At 64.4% G+C, this 25,476-nt stretch overlaps 11 protein-coding genes across 11 annotated transcripts in view; 5 read left to right on the top strand and 6 right to left on the bottom strand.

The window, feature by feature from the left end:
- The window catches only part of F751_2319 (hypothetical protein), a gene marked incomplete at both ends in the record, with an annotated part of 3,112 nt that extends 1,554 nt beyond the window's left edge, over positions 1-1,558 (bottom strand). Inside the window, 4 exons of the mRNA XM_011399187.1 lie at positions 689-696; positions 917-1,058; positions 1,195-1,440; positions 1,535-1,558. Of these exons, the coding sequence (XP_011397489.1) occupies positions 689-696; positions 917-1,058; positions 1,195-1,440; positions 1,535-1,558 (420 nt within the window). The remainder of the gene's footprint in view (positions 1-688; positions 697-916; positions 1,059-1,194; positions 1,441-1,534) is intronic.
- A 668-nt stretch (positions 1,559-2,226) lies between these two features.
- F751_2318 (Ribosome production factor 2-like protein) lies at positions 2,227-4,065 on the top strand (the record flags this gene model as incomplete). The annotated part of the gene is made up of 6 exons (XM_011399186.1): positions 2,227-2,301; positions 2,419-2,511; positions 2,757-3,014; positions 3,244-3,445; positions 3,656-3,882; positions 3,991-4,065. 6 exons carry the CDS (start codon positions 2,227-2,229, stop codon positions 4,063-4,065), a joined length of 930 nt encoding a protein of 309 aa, XP_011397488.1.
- A 385-nt stretch (positions 4,066-4,450) lies between these two features.
- Positions 4,451-7,265, top strand: F751_2317 (Long chain acyl-CoA synthetase 4; the record flags this gene model as incomplete). The annotated part of the gene is made up of 5 exons (XM_011399185.1): positions 4,451-4,539; positions 4,689-5,592; positions 5,720-6,175; positions 6,407-6,922; positions 7,113-7,265. The coding sequence occupies 5 exons, from the start codon at positions 4,451-4,453 to the stop codon at positions 7,263-7,265; spliced, it is 2,118 nt and encodes a 705-aa protein (XP_011397487.1).
- A 690-nt stretch (positions 7,266-7,955) lies between these two features.
- On the bottom strand, positions 7,956-11,087 carry F751_2316 (Negative elongation factor D; the record flags this gene model as incomplete). Its single annotated transcript, XM_011399184.1, has 6 exons — positions 7,956-8,360; positions 8,605-8,738; positions 8,982-9,564; positions 9,906-10,066; positions 10,495-10,626; positions 10,868-11,087. The coding sequence occupies 6 exons, from the start codon at positions 11,085-11,087 to the stop codon at positions 7,956-7,958; spliced, it is 1,635 nt and encodes a 544-aa protein (XP_011397486.1).
- Positions 11,088-12,068: 981 nt separating this feature from the next.
- F751_2315 (hypothetical protein) lies at positions 12,069-12,371 on the bottom strand (the record flags this gene model as incomplete). The annotated part of the gene is made up of 1 exon (XM_011399183.1): positions 12,069-12,371. One exon carries the CDS (start codon positions 12,369-12,371, stop codon positions 12,069-12,071), a length of 303 nt encoding a protein of 100 aa, XP_011397485.1.
- Positions 12,372-13,065: 694 nt separating this feature from the next.
- On the bottom strand, positions 13,066-16,614 carry F751_2314 (RINT1-like protein; the record flags this gene model as incomplete). The annotated part of the gene is made up of 9 exons (XM_011399182.1): positions 13,066-13,222; positions 13,363-13,466; positions 13,666-14,116; positions 14,379-14,530; positions 14,740-15,092; positions 15,160-15,206; positions 15,337-15,492; positions 15,626-16,245; positions 16,387-16,614. 9 exons carry the CDS (start codon positions 16,612-16,614, stop codon positions 13,066-13,068), a joined length of 2,268 nt encoding a protein of 755 aa, XP_011397484.1.
- A 595-nt stretch (positions 16,615-17,209) lies between these two features.
- On the top strand, positions 17,210-19,380 carry F751_2313 (Cystathionine beta-lyase, chloroplastic; the record flags this gene model as incomplete). The annotated part of the gene is made up of 4 exons (XM_011399181.1): positions 17,210-17,485; positions 17,753-17,937; positions 18,274-18,980; positions 19,277-19,380. The coding sequence occupies 4 exons, from the start codon at positions 17,210-17,212 to the stop codon at positions 19,378-19,380; spliced, it is 1,272 nt and encodes a 423-aa protein (XP_011397483.1).
- A 557-nt stretch (positions 19,381-19,937) lies between these two features.
- Positions 19,938-20,174, top strand: F751_2312 (hypothetical protein; the record flags this gene model as incomplete). The annotated part of the gene is made up of 1 exon (XM_011399180.1): positions 19,938-20,174. The coding sequence occupies one exon, from the start codon at positions 19,938-19,940 to the stop codon at positions 20,172-20,174; it is 237 nt and encodes a 78-aa protein (XP_011397482.1).
- Positions 20,175-20,290: 116 nt separating this feature from the next.
- F751_2311 (Protein IMPACT) lies at positions 20,291-21,707 on the bottom strand (the record flags this gene model as incomplete). The annotated part of the gene is made up of 4 exons (XM_011399179.1): positions 20,291-20,461; positions 20,621-20,716; positions 21,145-21,335; positions 21,446-21,707. 4 exons carry the CDS (start codon positions 21,705-21,707, stop codon positions 20,291-20,293), a joined length of 720 nt encoding a protein of 239 aa, XP_011397481.1.
- A 634-nt stretch (positions 21,708-22,341) lies between these two features.
- F751_2310 (hypothetical protein) lies at positions 22,342-23,307 on the top strand (the record flags this gene model as incomplete). The annotated part of the gene is made up of 1 exon (XM_011399178.1): positions 22,342-23,307. One exon carries the CDS (start codon positions 22,342-22,344, stop codon positions 23,305-23,307), a length of 966 nt encoding a protein of 321 aa, XP_011397480.1.
- Positions 23,308-23,745: 438 nt separating this feature from the next.
- Positions 23,746-25,476, bottom strand: part of F751_2309 (GTP-binding protein SAR1A) — a gene marked incomplete at both ends in the record, with an annotated part of 4,372 nt that continues 2,641 nt past the window's right edge. Inside the window, 4 exons of the mRNA XM_011399177.1 lie at positions 23,746-23,802; positions 23,965-24,080; positions 24,344-24,581; positions 24,864-25,017. Of these exons, the coding sequence (XP_011397479.1) occupies positions 23,746-23,802; positions 23,965-24,080; positions 24,344-24,581; positions 24,864-25,017 (565 nt within the window). The remainder of the gene's footprint in view (positions 23,803-23,964; positions 24,081-24,343; positions 24,582-24,863; positions 25,018-25,476) is intronic.

Genomic DNA, 25,476 nt, shown 5'->3' with positions numbered 1-25,476 from the left:
CCGGCGCGCCGCCCGCCCCCGCCGGCCCTGCACCGGGGCGGATGCTGTCGCCCACGGTGCCCACCTCCGCCAGCGCGCGCTGCAGCTTGACCAGCTGGCGCCGCGGCCAGCGTCGGATGCCCAGGCGGCGGCAGGAGCGCTTGAGCGTAGTCACACACACGCCCAGGTTCCGCGCCGCGTCCTTGACCCCGTGCCCGAACTGGGCCTGCAGGTCGCGGAGCGTCAGCCGGCACGCGCCGCCGCCCCGCGACGCGTCGTCGCCCGGGTCGGCGTCGGGGTCCTCCGACCCCGCCTCGGAGCACTCGTCGTCGCTGGCGCTGCGGGCCGGGCGCCGGCCGCCGCGCGCGGCCGGCGGCCGACCGGAGCTGTGGCCGGGCGCGCCGCGCGCGTCCCGGGCCCCGCCCGAGCCCCCGCTGGGCTCGTCCTCCTCCATCATGCCGTCGTCATCGTGGCCGGGGACGATCGTCCCGGGCCCCCCCAGCCCGCCCAGGCCCTGCACGGGGCGGGAGAGCAGCGCGCGCAGCGCGGCAGGTGGCGGCTGCTGGGGGCCGGCGACGCTGCGCGGGCTCGGCGCGCCGGCCGCGCCCTCGCCCAGGCCTGGGAAGGCATAGCCGGCGCTGAGCGCGCCCGCCTGCAGCAGGGCGTGCAGCGTGCACAGCATGCCGGGGTCGCGACGGGACAAGACCACCTCTAGCACTGTGAGGCAGGGTTGGAGGAGAGGGGAGGGAGGGGGGTCAAGAGGGGGAATGGCGAGGGCAAGGGAAGTGAGGACAAAGAGAGGGCTGGACTTCGCAGCTGGCTGTTCGATGCCCCATCAGTATCGGATTCTCATGCCACCCAAGTCCATCCTTGAGACTTTGCAAGCAGTGGCAGCCCTCATGCCTGTGGCTCCAACACCTTCCCAAACAATGCCCACCTGCCAGCGGCTCGCCCTTCATGCCCATCATGCGGTCCAGCAGGGGCAGGAGCAGGACACTGTGCGCAGCGCAGGCCCCGGCACAGTCGGCGCGCGGGCAGTCGGCGGCGTCCAGGGCCGCCAGGTCAACGATAGCGCAGCCCTGCGGTGCGTAAATGATGAGGTTAACTTTGCTGACACTGGCAAATGTAAATGGGAGCAGACCCATGGCCAAGGCGTGAGCCCATTTTGCTGGTGCAGCAATCTCCCCCCCTCCCTTAGGGGGGGCGCTTATTCACCTGCCGATTGTGGAAGACGGAGGCTGGGGTGCCCTGGCCCAATGCCTCCCCCAGAGGGAAGCAGTGCTTGGTGCTCATGTACCGGAACAGGGCGAGCTCGTCGCCGTCGCCGAGCAGGAAGTAGGGCAGGCCCTGTGTGGACAACACGATGCCCTCCTCCAGGTCGCGGCAGGCCCAGACCTGCAGCAGGGCTGCCCCAGCCCCCGCGAGCACCTCCTCCCGAATATGGGCGGTGAGCGTGGCCACCTGGGTGCGATGGGGGTGGGGAAGGGGCGGGGTGGATCGCTCGGCATCGTGGAGAGACTGCATGGCGAGGAGCAACACCCGGGGGGCCCCTCACCAGGGCCCGATAGCTCTGCGCCATGAAGACCGACCCCGGCCTGATGCGCGAGTGTGGCGCGGGTTAAGAGGTTCAGGACGGGGATGGATGAGGGTTCGTGCCTCCTTCGTAGCTTCACCGCCCAGTTGAAACAACTTGATGCTCTAGCGGAGCGGGAATGAGGTTCGACCGGTGCTGATGGGAGCGGGCCTTTTAAATCGCAGGGCGCTTCATGGGCGTGCCCTGGCTCCGGCCGGACCTCTGGCAATGCCTTAATCCGACTATAATGCTGTGCATGACCTTTGTAGCCAAAATAATGGGATGATCCTGCCGAGAACTCGCTGCTACGAGGACATGGGTGCAGCCTGTCGCAATGCGAACTTGAACCCGGGAAGAAAGAACACCCTTCCAGTGAGGGTGCCACGTCGAGCACCATCAGGGTGTGCTGCAAAGGCCGGCACGAGACAGGGTAGCTCTAGCATCATAGAGATTGCCGTTTTATATGTGCTTAATCATTTGGAACTACTGTACTGAAGATTACCTGTGGCGGTAGGCTTCCCCCTGTACCGCATGCTGCGCTGAGACGACCTCTGAGCGTCTTTGTGCGAAAATTTTCAGCAATTAGGAAGTATCTGCGAAACCTCGTAGAACAAACATACTGCGTGTGAAGCAGCCGTATACTTGATACCGTCTGCGCGGTAGGAACCTGCGCAATGTCGGCAACTGGAATCATCCAGCCCAAGACTCGGCGTGGCAGGCGCCTGCTGGAGAGCCGAGCCCCCAAACTGGTGCGTTGAGGGTAGCTCTTCCAAGGGGTGTGTTCACGTTGACAGGTACTCTGGGTGGCTGAGCGTCTTCACCGGTTGTCTTGCATGGCATTCCACTCACCGCTCACCATTCCGCAGATTGAGGACACCCGGAGGTCGATGATCATCAGTGGCCACAAGGTCAACCAAACGATTAAGGATGTGCTCACCGACCTTCACAAGCTGAAAGGGGTGAGTGGTATCCTGCTGCTGCAGGAGCATAGGTTGGGACCAGCAAAGGAGGATTAAGTCTGGGTGCCGAGACATGCTTCTCGTGGAGAGTTTGCCATTGGGGCTGAGGGCTGTCAATCAAAGGAAGTTGACATTGGTACGAGATCACTTGCTCTTCATTACAGTCTGACGTCATACACCTTGCCTTTGACAGAGTTTTACATCATCCCTGCACCTGTTGCTTTTCCCCCCTCTTTCTCTCCCAGGTGGACTCCCTGCGCATGTCACGCAAGAACGACGTGCTTCCCTTTGAGGCAGGGGGCGACGTGTGGCTGGAGTCGCACGGCTCCAGGGCCAACTGCAGCCTCTTTGCCGTGGGCACACACTCCAAGAAGCGGCCCAACAACCTGGTGCTGGGGCGGCTGTACGACTTTCGAATGTATGACATGATCGAGTTTGGGGTGAAGGGGTTTGCCCCCATCCAGGCTTTCTCAGGCGCACGCTCTTCCCAGCTGGGAAACAAGGTCAGCGAGTTTGGGTGGTAGGGGACTGCCAGCCCCACAGCCCGCCTCTGCCTCAATAGCTGAGAGGGGATCCCTGATGTGGCGGTCTGGAGCAAGGCCACCCAAAGATGGAAGGAGAGGTTGATGGCTACATGTGGTCAGCATGCTTGCTGTGTGACTCAGTTCCTGCATTGGGGATAAACCGTGACACAACGATACCAGTGTCCCAACCTCTGCCCTCTCATCGCAGCCCGCGTTTGTCTTTGCTGGCGATGGATTTGAGAGCGATGCCGTCCTGCGGCGGGTCAAGAGCATGTTCTTGGACTTCTTCCGCGGCAGGCAGGTGGATGCGCTCAACCTGAAGGGCCTGGACAGGGTGGTCTTCGTGACCTGTCTCCCAGGGTCAAAGACCATAGTGTTCCGTCAGTACAGTGTCAAGCTCAAACGGTCGGGTGAGGTTGTGGCCAACGTGCATGTTATGGCTGGGAGCTGCACGAGGATGGGGCAGGATTCACTGTTTATTGTATGGGCCTGGGCTGAGAGACTTCTCCAGGCTCACAGTGGGGTCTGCAGAACTCAGTCCTGCACACAGGTCCTCTGATACTTGCCTGACCTACACACCTCACTGGGCAGGATCGTCTCACTCCAACTCACACAAACAGGGACCAAGGTGCCGCGCGTTGAGCTTGAGATCATGGGTCCCAGTCTCGACCTAGAGGTGAGGCGGACCAGGGAGCCTGCGGCCGACCTGGAAAAGGAGGCCATGAAGCAGCCCAAGCTGACGAGGACCAAGGAGAAGAATGTGGCGACAGATGCGCTGGAGGGTCGGGTGGGACGCATCTACATGCCTCCCCAAAACATCGACACCATAGCGCTGCACAAGTCCAAGGTGGGCGAGGCTTCCCTCCGGTGCTGGCCTGCGCACAACGCGCACTTCTCATTATGTCCGAGGCGTATTGCGAGCTCATGTCTCCTTTACAACCACGATAACACGCAGGGCCTGAAAAAGAGGAAGGATGCGCCGGAAGGAGCGGGGGGGGCAGAGGCGAATGGTCAGAAGAAGAGGGCATGAGCTGGTGTCGACTTCCCGACCGACCGACCGGGGTTCATGCAGCGCCCGCCTGCTGTTCCAGGCATGACGGCCTCATGAAAAGACATCATCTTCCGATGGATCGAGAATTTGCACAGGGTAAAACTTCCACTCCAGCTCCGCCATGGCTCGGCAGGTTAGCGCGTGCCTGTCGGAAGCGTGACAGCCAAGCACGCGGCCCCCTTTCCAATCCATCATGGGAACGGCTCCTTGAAGCCGGGAACCTCGTCGCGGTTGATGTGATAAAGGCCCTGGTACCCAATGCACCCCATTGGTAGCTCAAAACTCTCATACTGTTTCTAGACACAGTGACCAGGGGACCTAGCGCTGCCTTTTTGTTCACCTTCGGAAGCCCATCTCCGCCAGTATGCCCGGTAAAAAGTTTGCCTACCTCGCCGAGGTGGGCCCCCCCTCCCCCGCCGCGGATGGCCGTCCCGAAACTGGACCCGAGTATCGGTGCGTCGCGGCGGGGCTGAAGGGGGCGCAGTGGCGATTTCGGAGTACTCATCATGGGCGGGAGTCCCTGATGACGCTGGTCATGGCGTGGGGCCACTCTGGGGACTCCTATCCGGCTCACCCTTGCTCCCCACTCCTCGCCACCGCAGGGTTCGCGTGGCCAAGGACGGCCCCCCCACCGTCAAGGACATCAACACCCTGTCCGACCTGTTCAGCCACTCCGTCTCCCGCTTCGGCGACAAGAACTGCCTGGGCAAGCGCACGAAGGAGGGGTATTCCTGGCGCACCTACTCCCAGACCGCGCGTGAGGTGGCGGCGGTGGGCTCCGCTCTGGTGGCGGCGGGGCTGGCCCCCGGCGGGCGCGTGGGCGTGTACGGCCCCAACGCCCCCGAGTGGATGATCACCATGCAGGCCTGCAACCGCCAGGGCTTCTACTGCGTTCCCCTGTACGACACCCTGGGCGAGTCCGCGGTGGAGTACATCGTCAAGCACGCCGAGGTGACGGCAGTGGCGGTGCTGGGCTCCAAGCTCGGCGCCCTGGCCGCCAGCCTGCCCGCGCTGCGCGACCGCGTGCGCACCGTGGTCTACTGGGACGAGGCCGACGCGGCCACGCTGCGCCGCGTCGCCGACCTGGGCATCGCCGTGCACGCTTTCCACGAGTTCGTCGCGCTGGGGGAGGCCTCGCCCGCCGCCGCCGCCACCGTGCAGGCCGACGACCTGTGCACCATCATGTACACCTCCGGCACGACGGGCGACCCCAAGGGCGTCATGCTCTCCCACCGCGCCGTGGTGTCCACCGTGCTCAGCCTGGACGCCTTCCTGACCGATGCTGGGGTGCGCATGGGCACCGAGGATTCGCTCCTCTCCTTCCTGCCCCTGGCCCACATCTTCGACCGCGCCGCGGAGGAGCTCATCCTCTACGTCGGCGGCTCCATCGGCTACTGGGCGGGGAACGTGAAGGAGCTGCTGCCGGATGTCAAGGCGCTGCGGCCCACCCTGTTCTGCTCCGTGCCACGCGTCTTCGACCGCATCTACTCCACCGTCACGGGGCAGGTGATTGGGAGGGGGGTTGAATGGGGAGGGTCCTGATGGTGCAACCCTCATCCTCTCCGCCACGCTTGAGTCCCAGCCCTGCTCCGCTCATCTCCCCGCACCCTCCCTCTCCCACATCACACCCCAGATCGCCAGCGGCGGGGCGGTGAAGAAGTTCCTGTTCCACACTGCCTTCAACACCAAGCTGGCCCGCCTGAAGAGGGGCGTGGCCCAGGACAAGGTGCGTTGTCAAACACTGTGGGGCGCAGGGGCTTGCAGGGCGGTGTATGGGCTGATCGCGTGCCTCGCCCGCACCCCCCACCGGTTCAGTGCCTTCCCCTGGCTCCCTGGTGCTCCCTGCCCCACTCGCACGCCGCCACACTCTTCCACGTGCCTTCAGGCCGCCCCCATCTGGGACAAGATCGTGTTCAAGAAGATCAAGGCCGCGCTGGGCGGGCGCTGCCGCGTGCTGGTGTCTGGCGGCGCGCCCCTGTCGCTGCACGCCGAAGAGTTCCTGCGCGTCTGCATGGGCGCGCTGGTGGTCCAGGGGTATGGCCTGACGGAGACCTGTGCCGCCTCCTTCATCGCCTACCCCTCCGAGCCGGTGCGCGGGCGTCGTGGAGGGGGAGGGGGAGGAGGGGACCGCGAAGGACATCTACAGAATGCGGCACAGGATTGGCCGGAAGAGCGCCATGGCGTCGTCAGACCCTGCTGGTGCCTGGCCCCGGGCTCCACCTGGGCTCGTTGATGGCCCGCCAGACGCGGCATCCATTCCCCTCTTTCCTCCTTCCTTCCCCCCCAAAAACAAACCCCCCCACCCACCCACACACAACAGGACCACATGGGCACGGTGGGCCCCCCCCAGCCCGCCATCTCCTTCCGCCTGGAGGGTGTCCCTGAGATGAAGTACAGTCCCAGCGCCGACCCGCCACGCGGCGAGGTGTGCATCCGCGGCGCCTCCCTGTTCAAGGGCTACTACAAGGACCAGGAGAAGACGGACGAGGTGCTGACGCGCGACGGCTGGTTCTACACGGGCGACATCGGGGAGCTGAGCCCTACGGGCGGCCTCAAGATCATCGATCGCAAGAAGAACATCTTCAAGCTGTCCCAGGGGGAGTACGTGGCGGTGGAGAAGGTGGAGAGCGCCTACAAGCTCTGCCCCAGCGTGGAGCAGATCTGGGTGTACGGTAACAGCCTGGAGAGCGTGCTGGTGGCCGTGGCCGTGCCCACTCAGGAGCGCCTGGACGCGCACGGCGGCGCAGGTGACGTGGCCGCCAAGTGCGCTGACCCGGAGCTCAAGAAGGCCATCCTGAAGGAACTGGCGGCGGCCGCCAAGGAGGGCGGGCTCAAGGTGGGAATGTGGTCAAGGGGTGGGGGGGGGGGTGGAGGCGGAGGATGGGCTGTGGGTGGCCTGTGAGGCACCAAACCCACCCACCCCGGCTGGGCGAGTGCATGCAGGCTGCTGACTGGTTGGGAAGCACCTCACACTCGACCCCACATGCCCATGTCCCCATTGTCTCCCCACACCAAAAACACCACAGGGCTTCGAGCAAGTGCGCGGCGTCATCCTGGAGTCGGAGCCCTTCTCCGTGGAGAACGAGCTGATGACCCCCACCTTCAAGCTGAAGCGCCCCCAGCTGCAGGCCAAGTACCAGAAGGAGATCGACGCCCTCTACAATACGCTGCGCCGCTGATTGCCCCGATATCGAGGAGGGGAGGGGAGGGGGGAGAGCACACCCAGTCTTCTGGCCGCCCCTTGCCTCAGCCACCACCCCACACACCCGCTGCTCCCTTGCCTTGCTTTCTTAACTCCCCACACCCCAGTACCCCTTGCCATGCCGTCTTAGCCCCTGCTACCCATGCCGACATTTTCAGTACTTGCGTGGGCAGGCCCGTCCCCACTATCAGCGACAGGGCCTGGCCTGGCGCAGCCTTCGCGTGCTGTGCGGCCGTGAGCCATGCGACGTGGCCGCCCTCTCATCCCACCTCCCCCACACAGCCCAGCGAACGATTTTGTGTCGGGGAGTGCCGTTTTGTTTGTGTGCTTGAACTGTTGCAGAGCCCATGGTGTGTCCCCGCACGCCACCCCGCCCACAGCGGGCAGTGTCAAGCCGAGCGTGTGTCTGAGATGGAGAGGAAGCATGGAGAGGGCTGTTGTGGAGGGACCGATGCGCAAGCAAAGGGCATGGCATTGGCAATGCCATGCACAGCAGGCGCCTGCACGATGCCCAGGGTCTGGCAGCGACGGCAGTGCAAACGGCATCGTGACTGGTCTCGGTGCCGACGCCACCCCACTCGAGGGTCAGGAGAGCGTCGGCTACTGGACTCTGGCGCACAAGGCGACCTGGGCCACTGCCCTGCCGGGGACCCCCTTCTCAGCGCTCTCAGCGCGGCTCGCACAGGCCCAGGAGGAAGGCGGACTCGCGCGAGGACAGGGGCGGCCGGAACTCCAGGGCGCTGCACCCCGCGGCGAACTCATCTAGCAGCGCGCGCAGGCCCGCGTCCCTGCCGGGGGCGCGCGGCTGCTTGACCCCGGCATGCATCATAAGTCGCAGCAGGGCCGAGGCAAAGGCGGGGGAGTAGGGGGGCAGGGCCGCCTCAAGCACGCCGTAGGCCAGGTGGCGCAGGAGGGAGGGGTCGGCGCGCGCACGGTATTCGGCCGCCCACTCTAGTACCTGCAGTACCCGGCCCGCCGCCAGCAGCTGTACCGCGCAGTCCAGCAGGGCGCGGGCCACGTCGTGGTTGCTGTTGCCCATGGCCTCCAGGATGCTGCCGATGAGGCGCAGGATCTAGAGGAGTGGGAGGGGGTGAGAAGGATAGGTCGTGTTGCGATATGCTGAGGGCAAAAAGGTAGCTCAACCGTCGGAATCAGGGGGCATCCTGAGTACCAGGGGAGAACGGCTTGCCGGTCAGGAGGGGACTTATCTTCTAAGAGGATCAGTGCAGAGGGCTCCGGCACCTAGCAAAAGGGCTCCCACCACTGCTGCATCCCACACCATCACGGGTCATGCAAGGCACCACCAAGCAAGGCACCTCATCGTGGAGCTGGGGCTGCAGCGGTATGACCCTGCGGAGGAGGGCGAGGAAGGGAGGCAGGCGCAGACCGTGGAAGGTCGTGCTCCAGTGGGCCGGCTTGGCCAAGCGCAGCTCCATGCCGCACAGCAGCCCTGCGTCGATGGCGAGGCCGAATCAGGTCTGGGCCCACGGCAGGGAAGGGAGGAGGGCGGCAGCCCTTCTTCTGATAGTTCTGCCATTCCTGCCCAATGAAATGTTCTTGGTAACATCCCTGCACAAAGCGTCACCTGCCTCCAGGATAAATTCCTGGACGCAGGCATCAGACTCGCAGCCCATGCACCGCTCTCCATCACCCCACACCCTTCATCTCCTCTCCAGCAAAACCAAAAACCAACCTGCTGCGCAGATGGGCACCGTAAGCACCTCGCCCGTTCCCTCCAGCTCTTCCGCGCTGAGCTTGGCGTCGTGCAGCGCCTTGCGCGTCAGCGTCACCGCCCCCATCAGCGCGGCGCGCGTGGCCTCCAGCGCCGCCTCGCGCTCGGGCCCGCCCGCCGCGGCTCGCGCCAGCAGCTCGACCGCGCCGGCGAGGGCCTGGCCCGCCAGCCCCTGCCCGGGGCCAAACAGGGCCGCCAGCAGGACCCAGAAGACTCGAGGGTGGCGCAGGAGGTCCAGGCTGGGCCGCGCCTCGGCCGGCTCGGCGCCGTAGAGGGCGCACAGCCTGATGACCTCCAGGCTGGGCAGCGGGCCGCCCTCCACGCTGGCCATGAGGTCGGCGAGCAGGGGACCCACGGCCCCAGACCCCGGCTCGCCCCAGAACAGCGGGCTCAGGCGCCACACCACGGCGCCCTGGGTCTGGGCGGCGTGCCCTGCCAGGTCAGCGGCCAGCCGGCGAAAACGGGCCCCCTGGGGGTGCGCGCCCAGGCTCTGTAACACCGACTGGACGTGAATGTAGGTGTGCTGGCTCTGGCTGGCGTTTTGCTGTGTGATGGGCAGAGGGGGTGAGAGGGGATGGGGGACTGTTGGGGGGGCTCACCAAACTCAACATGCAGGAAGAGGAAAGCTCGATCGATCATTGCCGGCATGCCACTGCTGCGTCACAGCAGGAGCAAGCCAGCCACCTGCACCACCCTCTCTGCATACCCGGGGCCAGCAAAAGTAGGCCTGGACCCAACATCCCGACATCCTTCCTCCCGAAATCGACGCAGGCAAGCAGGCACACTACCTCCAGGCCCTCCCCCTCCGCGTGCCTGTATCTCCGCAGACAGCTTGTCCAGCTCCCGCTCGCTGGTGGAGGCCAGGGCAGCACTGAGGCGCGTGACCATGAGCCGGTGGAAGACGCCAAAGTAGGAGCCCAGGCGCGGCCCGACCGCCGCGACCTCCGCTTCGCGCCCGGGCTGCTGCAGGATCTTCTGGATCGCAAAGTTCAGCAGCAGCGAGTTGGCGTAGCGGCCAGACAGGTCGTAGATGAGCTGGCGCCCGTCTGTCGGCGCAGGGGGTGGAGGACGGGAGGATGGAGAGCCAGCCACTGCGTATCCAAGCTGGGCATCGGGAGCACATGCATGGTGTGGCACTCTCCAGGGCAAGCCTGACCTAGGCCTGCAGGCGTCCTCTGCTATCGTACTGATGAGGAAGGGCTTTGACATTGCTCTCTGCAGGCAGGGTTCCCTCCCGGGCATCCACCACCCCTGCCCTCATTGCTCACCTGTATCGGCAATCAGGGAGTGCAGCCATGGGGGGGCGCCCGCCCCGCCCCTGGAGAAGATCCCATGGAAGCTCTTGGGGTCAAACCTCTCCTTCACCAGCTCCTGCATGCGATGTGAGGGAGGAGGTTGGTGAATACCTCCGATCACAGTCTTGGGTTCCTCACCAGGACCCAGCTGCAGGGCCTAGCGCTGACATCAAGCCCACCCACTCTGAGACAGGAGGCCTCGTCCAGAGGGGGCTGGCTGGCGGCCCGTGGGGTTCCAGGGTCATTCCCAGCTGCCCCATGTTGCACGGCGGCCAGCCACTGGCAGACCAGCACAGCCATCTGGGCGTAGCCTGTTGAAGATTGGGTGAGGTGGGGGGGGTCCAGGGCGTGAGAGACGGCATACTCCATACTTGGCAGCAAAATCTCTCCATTCCAAGGCGTGGAGGACACTGTCCTTTGGCGCTGCAACGCGCCCATGTGCACAACACACCATTTCCACACGCACACCGCGTCCCTCCCAATGCCCTTCCACGAAACAATAGTGCACCCACACATGCCCGCTCCTTCAGCACGCCAATCACAGGTGCCCACCCTGGTAGCTGTCACTCAGGTACTCCACCGCCTGCTGGGGGTGTCCATTGGCCATGACATACTCGCGCAGCCTGTCCACGATGGAGGGCTCCATGATGGCATCGGGCTGGCGCAGGAACGCCTCCAGCTCATTCAGAGTGGAGGAGTGGTCGGGCATGTCGGGTGGGGTGGGGGCCGGGAGCCCAGGACCGGGGGCTGGCGGGTCATCGGACCCGTGCATGGCGTCAGGGAGGGGCTCCGTGATGGCTGGGTCGATAGGTCGCGTCCATTCCGCTGGAGGGCGTGTACGCGACACCAGCGATGTAAGCTAGCCTTCAGAAGGTATTTGCATTCGTGGTATCACTGTGTCTGAGACCCGTGGCGGCACTTGACGACGTGCTGTAGCACTTGCTGGTGGGCTTTCCCAGCACTCGCTCGGCTGGCAGGGAATGGTCCACCGAACTTGAGATCCCTATAAAGCAACGCAATCGAGGTATTCGCATGCGGCATCGGACGCCGGGTCGAGAGGATGTCGAAGATCGCACTTTTTGACTGGGGTGCGCGCAAATTCAGAGACGCATGGAATTGCGGCAGGGCCAGTGCCCAGGGTATTTTGCCAGCCAACCTCAAGCCATACCTCCAGATCATGTTCTCCGATAAATTACAACCGTGACCATTCATTTTTGAGTGTGCAGAAGGGCATGCCTGAGTGTACAAGGGGGAAAAGTGCCATCGAGGTGGGATCAGCACGAGGCAGTCGAGGCGCATGTCCCATGGTGCCCCAGCATTCGCTGCAAAGTCCACCCTAAGTCGTGGAGGTTGATGCACCAGCAGATAGTCTGGTGCATCAGAATGCATGCATTCTCAAGCCTCCAGGTACGTACAATGGTCTCAAAGGACCTCAGCCCTGCATGGCAGCGCGTCACATTGATGGCCTCGGGCGACGACGCCCGTCAGGCTTCCCGGTGCAGGCGCCCATAAGACCAGGGGCGATACTGATCCTTGGTGGACAGAGAACGGAAATGTCTTGGCCAGCCTCACTAGGAGATTCTTAATTCTGTCAAGGAAAATAGGACAGGCCCTGTTGGAAGTGGGAGGGGCGTGAGGGAGGTCAAGCACGGCATGTTTACATCATTGAGGAATCCACCGTCACCATCATGTCACCAAGGCATCGTGTACCCCCCACAGCCCTGCTCACATGAACTCATGGCCGGGGTGCGCCTCAGAGGGCTCCCATCACCGTCTCCGACCCCAGGGACCCACTCCCCTGCCGGCCACGCTCGGGCCTGTCCTCCAGCGCTGCGGCAAGCTGGGACTTGAGCGTGTTCACAGTCACCCGCATGGCCGCCAGCTCCTCCTCCAGCGCGCAGCTGTGCGCCCTCTCGTTCCGCAGCGCGGCGTGCAGGGAGTCTACGCTGGCCAGGAGCATGCCAATCTGTTCCAGTAGCGGGCCCTGGCTCGAGGATTCCAGCTCGGCATGCGGGCTGGAGGGCTGAGTGCCTGTGCCGGAACCAGACTCCTGCATGTCCCCGGAAGCCACATAATTAACCTTTACAACACCGGATGGGGGCTCGCGTGGTCGAGGGGAGAAGCCCTCCAAAGCCACACTGAGCGTGTTCCGCAAGCCCGTCTCGCCGTTTTCCTACACAGAATGCCCGGGTGACGCCTCGAGTGGACATCGTGGGAAATAAAATGCACTGGGGATTGCACAATGCCAAAATTTAGCGCACCTGACTGGGTTGGAGGTACGCCTCGGGCGTCATGGCGCGCGGAAGGGGCTCTTGCGAGTCAGGGAGAGACGGTGTCCTGCATGGCTCACACTGATGGTATCGGAAAGCATAATACTATTGCAAGAATGTTGCTTCTTCCGGAGTGAACGCGACATTAGCCTCGGCCGAGGCCACCTACGCCCTAGCGCCTACTTCGTAGGGAGGGTCCGCGCAACATTCGCCTCCTGAGGATCGGAATTCATTCTGCCCTGCCGGCCCGCATGCTTTCACAATTCACCAAGTCCTTCATCCTTCACTCCTTCTTGTTGCTCACACACCATTTCATTATTTTGCCCCTGCAGTCTGGCAAGGACACACCATGGCGCTGCACAGGCCATATGTGAAATTCATGCACGACAAGCATATTGCCATTGCTCCCTCTTGGCGGAGGACACGGTGCGTCGCCGCACACCCTCTCGAGCACCTCTATTGAATGAGGAGGGCGCTGTATCAGCTCCCGCCGATATCCAGCCGCTGACCGAGCACGCACAGGGCCTGCTGCGCATTAAGGGCCGACAGCGTCGCCAGAGCCTCGCCCTTCCTGGACCCTTGTCCACCCAGCTTAGCCAGCAGGTCGCCGGCTTCGTGCCGCGGCAGGGTCAGCAGGCTGCACATCGTGACAGGAACGAAGGTTTTCGGACGGGTGGTGGAACCTCCAGTGGCCGCACACCCAGCCGGCGACCCTGCGCGCACTGAATCCCACCGAGTCCGGTACCGGCCCTCCTCGCCCCACCCTCTTCCACTCACCGACAGGCCTCCCGTGTCTCCTTAAAATGCGCATCCGGGTTGGCTGTCCACTCCCCGAAGATGCTGGTGAGTGCCCCGATGTCGGCGTGGAAGAGCCACGCGCCCTGAGGTGCCAGGTGGGCATGGAAAGGTCGCTTGATTGTATGTTGTTAAGGAAGAGTAGCTCACAAGTGGCAAGCATAAACAGCATCTTCGCGCATACGACCGTCCACCATCGCCGTAGTACCCACCTCGCGGGCGCCAGCTTACAACCCGGCTCCTCTTGCGCGTCCTCCTTCCCTCCCTCCACCCACATCTCCTCACCTGCGGGCTGAAAAGGGCCTCGGTGGCCACCTCATTGTAGAATGCCTGGTTGATGGCCAGCGCCACGGCGCGCCACACGTCGGCGAACACGGGCGGGTCCAGGTCCGAGCTCAGCATTCGCAGCAGGCCGTGCACGCCGTCGGCGGCGGCCAGCAGCGTGGGGCAGGGCCACGCCGAGTCGGCGTCCGGGACCTGGCCGCCGGGGTCCGACGCTGCCCGCCCGGGACCGCCGCCAGCGGCCCAGCCGCTGGCGAAGCGGGCGCGGTCCTGGCGGTAGGGGTTGAAGCGCGCGCGGAAGGCGCCGACTGCTTGCTTGGCCAGGCGGTAGGCCCACTGCCGGCGCAGCGCGGCAAAGGCGGCGGCCACCTTCCTGAGCCTGGGTGCCAGGGCGTGCGCGGGCGCTGCGCCGCCGTCCTGCAGCGCCGCCAGCAGCAGCACCCCCTGGGGCTCGCTGTGAGGGGGAGAGCGTGGAGGGGCGGGGAGCGGGAGGTGCTTGGTGTGTCAAGTTCGGGGACATCATCAAGAGCTGGGCATGGTAGGGCCAACAAATGGGCGATGCCACTTGTGCGGCTCTCCATTGCTGCATGACATCGGTCGTCATTGAAGCAATACCCCCCACTTGACCGCTCAGCTCTCTCCACTCCCTCCCCTCCTCTCCTCAGTATCACTCCACCATCGCCTTCCCCCTCCCATCCCCCCAAACTACCCCGGACCTGAGCTGGTACTCGAGGTAGTGCGCCGCGCAGATGGCCGCCGTCACCCGGCCGCGCCACAAGTCCCCCACCAGGTCGTCAAAGGCCGCGGCGGAGGCCAGGAGGCGCTCCAGGCTCGCCAGGCAGTCCCGCAGCGCCGGCACGGTGATCGACTGGGGCATGTGTGGAGGGGGGCCTTGGGTGAGCCTTCCTGGGTATGTGCGGAGACAGCGCAGCGCGGGATGGGCGATTGCTCGGCGCAGGTGCGAGCAGGCCCTGCGGCTGAGTCTGTTCCCTGCTCAGTCTTGAGCTCCTGTGGGAGCCACCTGGGCCCTCTGCCACACCACAAGCACCCATGGCCCGTAATCAACAGCACACCCACCTCGATGTAGGCGGCCCTGTGCGCGGCGTCGTGCAGCAGAGACGCCCGGCGCAGCTGCGCCGCCACCAGGGTCGTCACCTGGTCGGCCAGCAGGGGCGGCCGGAACTCCGCGGTGGCAGGGGACGAGCCCGGCGAGTGCGGCCCCGTCATCCCCAGGACCCCGCCTCCGGACCTCAGCGCGCCGGGCGTTGCCCCCGCCGCGCATTCCTCCTCCTCCTCGCCCTCGCTGTCCAGAATGCCCTGCAGCAGGCTGTGCACGGGCAGCCAGGCGCCAGGCGCCGCCACCAGACTCTCCATGTGGGCCAGGACGTCCGCCCGCTCCGCCGCCAGCCACGCTGCGCACGCTGCAGCATCTGAGGCGAGCAGAGCCAGCGGAGCCTCGGCCGGCGCGGCGGCGGGGGGCGACCAGCCCGTCCACACTCATGGCGCCAGGGTCATGCGCCGGGCCGCCCAGCAGCACCGCGTACCTGTGGAGGTGAGTTTTGCGAGCTGAGGGGCGCGACAGAAGCCAGTCGGGCCCGCAAGAGACATGTGCGTATGAAGCTCCATCTGCAATAACCCCACACTTTACACTCAGCGTGCTTTTGAACATCGCACCTCTCCTGGAAGCTGGCCAGCTCGTCCGCCAGGTGCAGCCAGAGGGAGGGCTCTCCCAGCAAGACCAGGCGAGGCAGAACGTGCCCAGTCAGCACCGGGCCCAGCGCAGAGGCCAGGATGGCGCGGCCCACCTCCACGTCCAGCATGGGGACCAGGCTGTGGTTTTGGGAAAGCGGGAGGATGATGGGTAGGGGTTGGCACTGAGGAGGGGGTTGGCCTCTTGCCGAGTCCAGCACCCACCAGGGCACGAGCGTTCGAGACAATGATGCCCCCCCTATAGTGCACGCACCGGGCGTCGTCACCGTCGCCACCGAAGCATGCGGCGAGCACGCCCTGGAGCTGGTAGGCGGCGGCGCAGCAAACCCGCGCCGCGCGGAGGGTGATGGCCAGCAGCCACTCGGGGCGGTCCGCGCGGTCGGTGGGCGCGGAGCTCGAGGCGAAGTGGCGGCGCAGCGCAGCACCCACGCCCGCGGCCAGCTCCTGCGCCACCCAGGGGCCCTCATTCTGCGCCGCTTCGCCAGCCGAGCGCTGTAGCAGGGTCAGCTGCAGCGCAGCGCCACGCACGTCTGGCGAGTCCAGGCCGCGCCAGGCGCCGCCGGCCTCATCGCCGGCAGAAAGAAAGGGCGGGGGCCAGCCGGCGGCCCCCAGCGCCGCCTGGAAGCCGGCGGACAGCTGGCGCCGCAGCCGCGCTGAGAGGTGCGCCAGGTCGGCAGCCAGCGCATTGCTCAGCGCGCGCAGAACTTCATGGGAGGATGGGGTTGTGTTTGTGTGGGCGGCCAGCCGTGCGTCGTCCACGACTCCGGCAGCAGCACGCACGGCGTGGGCGAGCGCATCCACTGCGCGACCCAAGGTGGCGGGGGCAGGGTGTGCACACGCCTCCTCCGCCTGGCGCAGGAAGGCCTGCGCTTTCTGGAAGATGAATTGGAAAGAGGGAGGGGGTTAAGCGTGGCACTTGAACCAGCTGATTGAAAGCATTGTTGGGATGCCGAGCTATGGCGTGATGTGAACACCTTCACACACCAAGCACCCGGGACACCCGCCCGCTCTCACTTGCAGTGCTGCAAGGTGTGCATGCGCCGCTGTGAGTGTCTCCAGCTCGGCAGCCAGCGACGCAACGTCGGCAGGCAGGGGCACTCCGCTGTGCGCCCCAGCCAGCCGCGCAGAGTAGCGCTGGTAGGCGGACGCGGCGAGGCTGGACAGCGCTGCGTGTGCCGCCTCCCTCTGCCCCTCCAGGCTCGCGAGCTCGGCAGCAGCTTTCTCCAGATCGCCGCCGGACATCGTGGTGGGTTCGAGGTCCGACACCACGGCCATACCTGCGCTGCCCGGAGCGTGCCTCCCTGGCTACAAAGTTTGATAAATTGTAGACGGAGCCTTCATCGGGCCTTGATGGATCGAAACAAAGGCAGCCAAAAGATTCTACCTCTAAGAAGCAATCGGGCAGTGGTGGGAAGGGGTCCTGCGTCGATCTGATGGGCGACACGAATCGTCTCAGCGATAGGTTTAGGGCAGTCCTTCCCACAAACACGGCCAGCACTGCTGAAAGTAAGCGCCGCGGCTGCTGTAGATGCTACATCTATCGTTTCTGCCGGCACCCGGGCGTGGTAAAAGTGAATAGCGTCGCCCGATCATGCAGGTTCCTCCCCGTCACCACCCAGGGCGCGCAAACGTGATCACGCTTCCCCTGAAGGACTAGGACTTTGGAAACCCCACATCGCCACCGTCTTGCTCGTACAAGATGGGCCGAGCATCCTAAATGACCCTCCACACCATCACCGAGTGTTTGTGAGTGGTCGCGATGCTCCGTGCGTCCCTGCCCAGCACCCGTGCGGGACGTGTTGGCCACACGGGACGCCCGGGCCGGGGCCCTGCCCGTATGTCGCCCCCTTCCGCCAGTGGGGCGGTGCCCAATGGGGCTCCCGCCTCCCCCGAGTCGCTGCCCACGTCCGTGGCTCCCAGGAAGTACGCCCTTGCCACCCTGCTGGTGCACTCTGGTGCGCTGGAGGAGGACCCCCTGGGCGCCTCCTCACCGCCCATCTACCAGACGGCCACCTTCCGGCAGCCTGGAGCCACCACGGGGGGTGCCTACGACTACACTCGCAGCGGGAACCCCACCAGGAACGCGGTCGAGACCCAGTGGGCGGCTCTGGAGGTGGGTGGGGCTGGGCGACGGGTACTTCTCTTGGAAAAAGTCTCATCCAAACATGCATGACACAGGCTGACCGCCATTGCTGACTCTCACACGCATGGTCGCACGGCGCTCTAGCCCGTGCCATCGCTGAAGCTCCCTGCATGCGCCCTCCCGAACTCCTGCCCTGTGTATGTCCAGCCCTTCTTCCTCATCACCATCACAATCCTGTCCCTCCCCACACCCACCCTGCGCCCGCCTGACCTCCACCCCACACGTCCCTTCACCCAGGGTGCGGAGCGCGCCTTCCTCTTCACCAGCGGCATGGCGGCCCTGGCCACGGTCACCCACCTGCTGAGTCATGGCGACCACATCGTGGCGGGGGACGACCTTTACGGAGGCACCAGCCGCCTGCTGGCGCGCGTCTGCCCCGCCGCCGGCCTGGAGGTCACCAACGTCGACACCTGCGACGTCGAGTGCGTGGCCTCTGGGGGGAGTTCTCTGTGAACCCCATCCTACCCGAGGAAGTGGCTGTGGTGGTCGGTGTCCTGCACGCCTGAGGCGGACCCATCATCCTCCGGTCCCACTACTGTGTCTCCCAAGCATTGCCCTTCCCCATGTTCTCACATGAACGCATGCATGGAGGCTGCCGGGCCCGCGTTTGCACGGGCCCCCTTCCTCCGTGCGCACCCGCTCATCCCGCTGCGGCCCTGCCACGGGATGCCCACGGTCCCCAACCCTGTCGCCCGCCGCACCCCTTCCCCCCCATCGACGCCCTGAACCCCCGCCCCCTCCCCGCTTCCCACCCGCAGGGCGGTGATCGCGGCGCTGCGCCCCGGCCGCACCAAGCTGCTCATGCTGGAGTCGCCCACCAACCCGCGCCTCCAGATCTGCGACATCGCGGCGCTGTCCCGCGCCGCGCACGACGCCGGCGCGCTGGTGTGCGTGGACAACTCCATCCTGACGCCGCTGTACCAGCGGCCGCTGGACCTGGGCGCCGACATCAGCATGACCTCGGCGACCAAGTACCCGGCGGGGCACTCCGACCTCATGGCCGGCGCGCTGGCGGTGCGCGACGCCGGCCTGGCGGCTCGCCTCGCTTTCCTGCAGAACGCGGAGGGCACGGGGCTGGCCCCGCACGACGCCTGGCTGCTGGGCCGCGGCCTGAAGACCATGGCGCTGCGCATGGAGCGCCAGGCGAGCAACGCCGCGCGCCTGGCCGCCTGGCTGGCCGCCCGCCCCGAGGTCCGCGGCCTGGCCTACCCCGGCCTGCGAGCCTCGGCGGGGCACAGCGTGCACGTCGCGCAGGCCACGGGCGCGGGCGCCATCCTTTCCTTCACCACGGGCAGCGTGGAGCTGTCGCGCGCGCTGTGCGAGGCCACGCGCCTGTTCAAGATCACGGTGTCGTTTGGCGGCGTGGCCTCCCTCATCCTCATGCCCTGCTTCATGAGCCATGCCAGCATCCCCGCCGAGGTCAGGGCCGCGCGGGGACTGCCGGACGACCTCATCCGGATATCAGGTACACGGGGAGGGGGGAAGGGGGGGGGGGTTGAGGGGGATGTTGAGGGGGATGTGAGGGATTTTTGGTAAAGTTCAGGCCGCAAGAGGCAGGGATGGCTGATCGCTGTGAGTGATGTGCGAAGGGCTGCCAGGTGTGGCGATGCTTCCTCTCTGTACCGTCGAGTGGGTAGAACAGCCCTGGACCATGCGGGGGGCATGTGGATTTTGAAACAGGTCGGTGTCAGGCACGAAGTGCAGTGGTTCCCATTCTGGACCAGGAGCCGCTCTAATCCAAGGCTCCACTTTCCTGCACAGCTGGGATTGAGGACATCGACGACCTCTTAGCAGACTTGGAGCAGGCGTTTGATGCGGCAACCAAGGCCGTCGCAGATTCCAAGCCTGCACTTGCACTTAAATAGACCAAATATTTCCCTCTTCAATCTTCCAGGAGTAGCTGCGTTGGTCCCATGTACCCTGTCATTGCTGTCGGGCATGACCATGATGATCAGGCTCAGGAACCCTCGAGGGCGCGAAGATCGCTGCATATCTCGAGTGCCATGCACAGGAGACGGAAAGGTTACCTCTCCAGCACCGATACCTGGATACCAACTACCTAAATCTCACATTAAGATGCTCACGCGGACATGCCCAACCTCCTGTCAACGACATGCAGTCGTGCCTCCGATGCACGGTGCCATTGTCCGACGGCCCCGACACTGTGCGCCGCGAAGGCAGGTCCTGGCTCGAGTCTCGATCAAAGGGATCAACGACTTTGATGGGTCCTTCGAGCTGCAGGAGGAGAGCAGAGCGACCCTCTACAGCATGCTGAACGCAGAGGGATTCCGACGACAGGCAAGTGCTGCAAAATTCCGGACATGCCGCCAGATCCTGCACGATCATCGCAGCAGCAGCAAGGAGCCCTTCACAATTGTAATGCCCATACCTCCGTGTCCCATAGGTTTCCAGCGAGTGCAAGATGGAGGAAAGCCTCGCCTTCACAGGCATCCTCTTTCAGCCGGTGCCATGGAGCCCCGCGACCAAGCGGGGCATGCCCGCCGAGCTGGAGGCATACCATGCCAGCCCGGACCACACCATCATCAACATCCCTCCCACCATGATGTTCAAGGCCAAAATTTTCAAGCCCTCTCGACTGTGCGCAATTTTCAGGAAGGAGAGCGCCGGCGTGCCTGAGGGCCAGGGCACCCTGACCTGAGCCCAACAACCTGCTCGCGAGCTTCTGCTCCTTGCTGCAGTCTCTGAGCACACCTGAGACGCGTTGCTGTAATACCATGAGCACCATGTATGCAGCAAGCACGCTTGCTGGCCCCGTCAGGCATGGGAGCGAGGGCCCTTGGACTTGGTATTCCTGCCCTCCAGCATGTCGCACTGGACCAGCAGCTGTCGGGCCGCATTGTTGATGTGCGTGAATCGGGCTGGTCCCAGCTGGATGCCTCCGTACCAGCGGGAAACCACCACGCACACGTCCTGAGCACCAGTGATCTGCTCGGCAATGGGGCAGGGGAATGGGAGGTGACTGTGCGTGGGGATCAGGGAGTTGGGACCAACACAGGCGGTGACAGGGTAGGATCGACCGGGCCACAGACACCGTCCTGGTGTATCCTAGGATTAATTTTCTCCCCAGGGACTAGACAGACACACCTGGAGCAGGTGGAGCAGCCTTCCGCCGGCCGCGCTTTCCCCATCGTCGTCGCTGTCCATCGCCCATGTGCCATTGCCCATCTGGAACCTGTACGCCTGTGGGAAGGGTTGGAGCATGTGGGCAACGGGCTGATACTTTTGGATGCCCTTACAGGAGGACTCAGAAATCTTGAAATGCAGAGCAGATCTACACAGGCAGCGACAATCTGGAATGAGCCCCTCGCTCATGAAGCATCAAGCAAAGATCTAGCGTCGCAGCCACTCGCCATGATGTTGTGGGTGGCATTCTGGACCTTGGGTATCGACAGGAGTTGAGCCACAACAGCTTCCACCTGGAAATGTGCATGGGGTTGATGCTCGCGCAGCAATCATGAATAAATAGGGAGCTACCGACCTCCCTAAGTTCCAAGCAGGGCTGCCCCTACCCATGTACCCTTCCAAATCCTCACTCCTTCTCTAGAATGCACGACGGCAAGGTGGGCTTGGAATGTGGACCTCCTCTCGGTGAACGGCTCCCCATGGACTATGCCCAGGTCTGGGCCTGGCGATGCCTCTGGGTGGGCCTGGGAAGGGAGCTCGCCCCCGGGCTTAGCGTCGTCGCTAGCCTCCGTTGCCTCGTCCCCGCCCTCCCCTGGGCTGGGCGGGGGTTGGTCCGCCACCCAGTCCTCCATGCACATCCGCAGCGCCTCGAGCCATTGAAAAATGACGGGCTCGCCTGCACATGGCACGACATCATCATGAGGGCTCTGGCGGGGCATCTGGGGCACGCAAACGGCATGCACCAGCAACCCACATTGCCCTCTGTGTGGCCTCCAGGTGTCGCACCCGGAGAAAAGCTCTCGACCAGGCCTGCGATGCAGTCGTCCAGCACTGCGTCGTCCATGCCGGTGCTGGCCACCTCAAGGTGAGGGGGGCTGACTGCCGGGTAGTCCGCGGGCAGCAGCACCCCGGCAGTCAAGGAAGCGCTGCCAGAGGAGAGGCGTACCGTGCAGATGCCCGAGTCGAGGTCCACGTCCACGGCATCATCGCCGTAGATGGCAGAGATAGCGCAGAGCTCCTCCTGGACATCCTCCAGCAGCCCACCCATTGCTAGAGAGCGACTGTCCCGCCCAGAAGAGACGGGGCTATCGGAGTGTAAGCTTCATGGTATGATTTGTATGTCTTATGAGCGGGCAGGTCGTATACTGATGTGTTGACCTTGCTGCACCAGACCGGTTCAGGGTGTCCCTAGAGAGCCCTTGGCGATAGAGCTAGGGGCATTGTCGATGGTCGACAATATAACAATCCCAGGAGCTGAAATCAAATTGGATGTGCTGGTTGCCGCATGTTTCCATCACGTCCGCTGTGCCTTCGTTTATGCCGGAACCTCGACGAGTTTTTCAGCTGCATCTAATGTGCGCGCGCGCCCTGTCGGTGCGTACTGCCACTTGCCGAAACAATACTGCGGGGTTCACCGCTGCCCATGTATAGAGATCTGGATCCCAATATGTTCTCCTGAGGTTTTGTTTGTCATCCAGGATGTGCATGTCGCCGTGACCCAAAGGGCTGCAGTGGTAGTGTTCGGGGGAAGGACCCATTCCCTGCATCGGGTACGATGGGACACAACCCTACAGACCTGAGACATCACCATGATGGGGGTAGCTGTCAACGTCTATGATCTAATACGTCATACATGCCACGAATGCAGGCCATTCGAGGGGCCCACCATGGCTTTCAGTCCCATGCGAGGGGACCCTGCCACGCTCGACCCCCACCCCCGGGAAGATGTCACGCTGCGGTGCGGGGACACCTGCATCACCCTGAACTCCCGACTAGCCGGTGCCACCTGGTCAATGACCTACCGTGGCCAGGAGCTGATCCTGCCCCAGCCGGGGAACGGGGGCAGCCTGCAGTCCGCCTGCGCCTTCGACGTCCGGCCCGGCACCTCCCCCGAGGCGGAGAACCCCACGGAGGCGGGGAACGTGAACGACAACGCCGGCGCCACCTCCTCCGAGTGGAAGGTGTGTCGCGTGAACGCCGACCACACCGAGGCCTACACGGAGACCCTCATGGCTTACTTCTGGCCCCCCGGCAGGCCCATGGAGTCCGGCCCGGACCGAGGCCCCCCCCGCAACACCAGCGTGCTGTCCCGCGTCACCCTGGCCAAGCACCTCGTCTTCCTAGCCCCGGACCTCCTGCGCTACACCGTGGCCTTCTGCCTGCCGGCCGACGAGCCGCACTGGTTTGCGCAGGTCGAGGCGCTGACAGGATACATGCACCCTAGCACCCTCCCCTGCCGCTGGAAGGTGGCCGCTGAGCGGGGGAGGGGGGGGCCCTTCGCGGCGTGGACCCCGGTGCCCTCCGGCGACGCCCCCGCCGCCCGGCCGGGCACGCCGGCGGAGGGCATGGTGTACGCCTCGCGGGGCGGGGCGTTCGCCTTTGGCGTGGCGGCGGTGGACTGGCCGCCGGGGGGCCACGTCTACGCCGGGGACGAGGCCGCGCCGCCTTGGGCGGGGACCTGGCAGGACCCCTACAAGTGGAACTACGTGCACCACTTCAACGCGCAGGTCTCGCCCGAGGACAGCCGCATCCCCACCGGGGCGCTGGGGTACAGCTTTCTCCTGGCCACGGGCGACCTGGAGCGGGTGCGTGGCGTGATTGCTCAGGCCACGCTGCTCGCGGCGGCCAAGTGCCGGCCACCGGCGTAGCCAAGGTGCTGCCTGTTGCCAGGTTGACAGCGTACCTGTTGTGCTCAGTCCGTGGCTGCCTGCGTGGGCCACCAGACCCAGGCTTGCTCCCTTGCGACTGCTTGAAGCCGTGCACCCCCATCCCATGGGTGGCACCCCCTTCCCAGCCCCAGCTCCCAGGCTCATGCTCTGGTGATCTGGGGCCGACCACCATGTCCACAGAAGAAATGCCCCTCAGTACCAATCCTGTGCTGCTCCATGCCTTTCGATAGCCTCGACCCAGCCTTGCCACTTGGATTCCTCGGAACAGTCGTCACAGGGTCAAGAGCATGGCAGCACAGCAGAGCGCAGCTGGCAGAGGCACAAACCACCGCCGCCAACTGTGGGTCTAGCGCAACGAGGGCCCGAGGGGGATCCTGGCAGCTTCTAACAGGGCGGTTCTAGAGTGGCCCCAGAACCTCACTTGATGAATTGGGATACCCAGCGGAAGCCGTCGCCATAGCCCATCCGCCGCACCTGGCGAGAGGGCAGTGTGCTTGATGTTATCAACTGGGGATGTCGCGTCCAGACAACCTGCAAGCACCGCGTACAGCACCTCTTCCAGCCCTGCACATCGACCATGTGCCAGCCTGTAGGGGGCCCAAGCCCAAGTGATGACCACCCATCCACCCAGCCTACCACACTGCACATGAAGATCTCGATAGGGCGCATGGTGAGGGACTTGACGTCGACCTTGCCCTTGCCCGTGGTCAGGTTGGCCAGGCCGAGGGCATACCGGACCTCATCCTCGGAGGCTGTACAGGAGGGTCATGTGGGTGTGGGTGTGAGCTTGGAGCGCAAACTTCCCCAGGCCGCTTCCTCGCAGAGTATCTGGTTCCTGCCTCCCCTTCCCCACTGGAAAGCAAGCCCCGGGTACAAAGTCCAGGTCCCTTACGCGTGCAGCAGGGGGGGGGGGGCGGGGCGACTGCACCTTCCCGTTCTTAGAGCAGCCTCTCCAAACCCAGTTGAACCGCAGTTCCTCATGTTCCCCCAGACCCAACCAGATGGCTCGACGCACCAGCCTGCGGCAGATCGATCTTGTTCCCCAGCACCAGGAACGGGACGTCACCCAGGGAGTCGTCGGAGAGGAGGGAGGACAGCTCCTTCTTGGACTCGTGGAAGCGTTCCCGGTCGGCGGTGTCCACGAGGAAGACGATTGCATCCACCTTGGCATAGTAGTCCTTCCACACCTTGCGCGCAATCTCGTGCCCCCCCAGGTCGAAGGCCTTGAAGTTGATGCCCCCCATTTGGAGCTCCTGTTTTGGGTGGGAGGCAGGGGACGGCAGTCGGTTCGTCGCCCAGTGTCGTCCGGTGCCCGGCATGTGCAGGTGGTGCGGCCCCAGTGCCTCGGCGGCAGCGGGTGGCATGACATGGGGGCCCACTGCCTGCGGCACCACCAGGCGCAGCACCAGTCCGCCACTTGGAGCAGCCGAGAGAGCTGTGACTTCAAGGAGTGTACAGGCAGCCACGGTAGCCAACCCACGGCAAAGCTCGCATGGCCATCGACCGCTCAGCACCTTCCTGCTGGTTCCACCCACCTCCGAGGTCGGGTACTGTGTGGGCTGGTGCTGTGCCAGCCTCTCATCCTTCAGCATGTGCATGAGCGTAGTCTTGCCGGCATTGTCCAGGCCCAGGAAGAGGATTTTGGCGTTTTTGTTGTACAGCCCCAAACTGTTTAGCACAGACTGGAACCTGCGTGTAGCGGTGGACAGCCGGGAGGTTGCGCGTCCAATGCCAGATTGCTTAGAGAGGAGTGGGATGGTGCCGAACCAGCGTGCGGGAGCCTGGGAGCCCGCATCGGCAGCTTACCAATTCCAGAGGAACATTGCGCTGGGGCGATCAAGGTGCGGGGTAGAACGGGGTGCTGGCGCCCACACCCAGGAGCACGTATGAGGTTCAGGAGCGTGGCGTCGAAAAGGTATCAATCTGCGTCTGGTCGCCGCGCTCGAAGCACACGAGCGTGAGGTGCCCTGCCTCATGCAGTCCCGTTGCGCATAATGGAAAGCATGGGATCCCGCACACACGGTTAAAATTTATACTCTGAACTCTGTCTGGGTACAAACCATGGCGAAGGGGAACAGGCAAGCAACTGCAGAGGATCAGAGCTTTGGTACAGATGAGTGTAATGCATGTGTTCAAGGACTAAGTGCT

Source organism: Auxenochlorella protothecoides (genome assembly GCF_000733215.1).
Source record: "Auxenochlorella protothecoides strain 0710 unplaced genomic scaffold scaffold22, whole genome shotgun sequence".
Taxonomy (NCBI): domain Eukaryota; kingdom Viridiplantae; phylum Chlorophyta; class Trebouxiophyceae; order Chlorellales; family Chlorellaceae; genus Auxenochlorella; species Auxenochlorella protothecoides.
The sequence above is the reverse complement of the archived record's forward strand: the minus strand, read 5'-3'. Positions and strand labels throughout refer to the sequence as shown.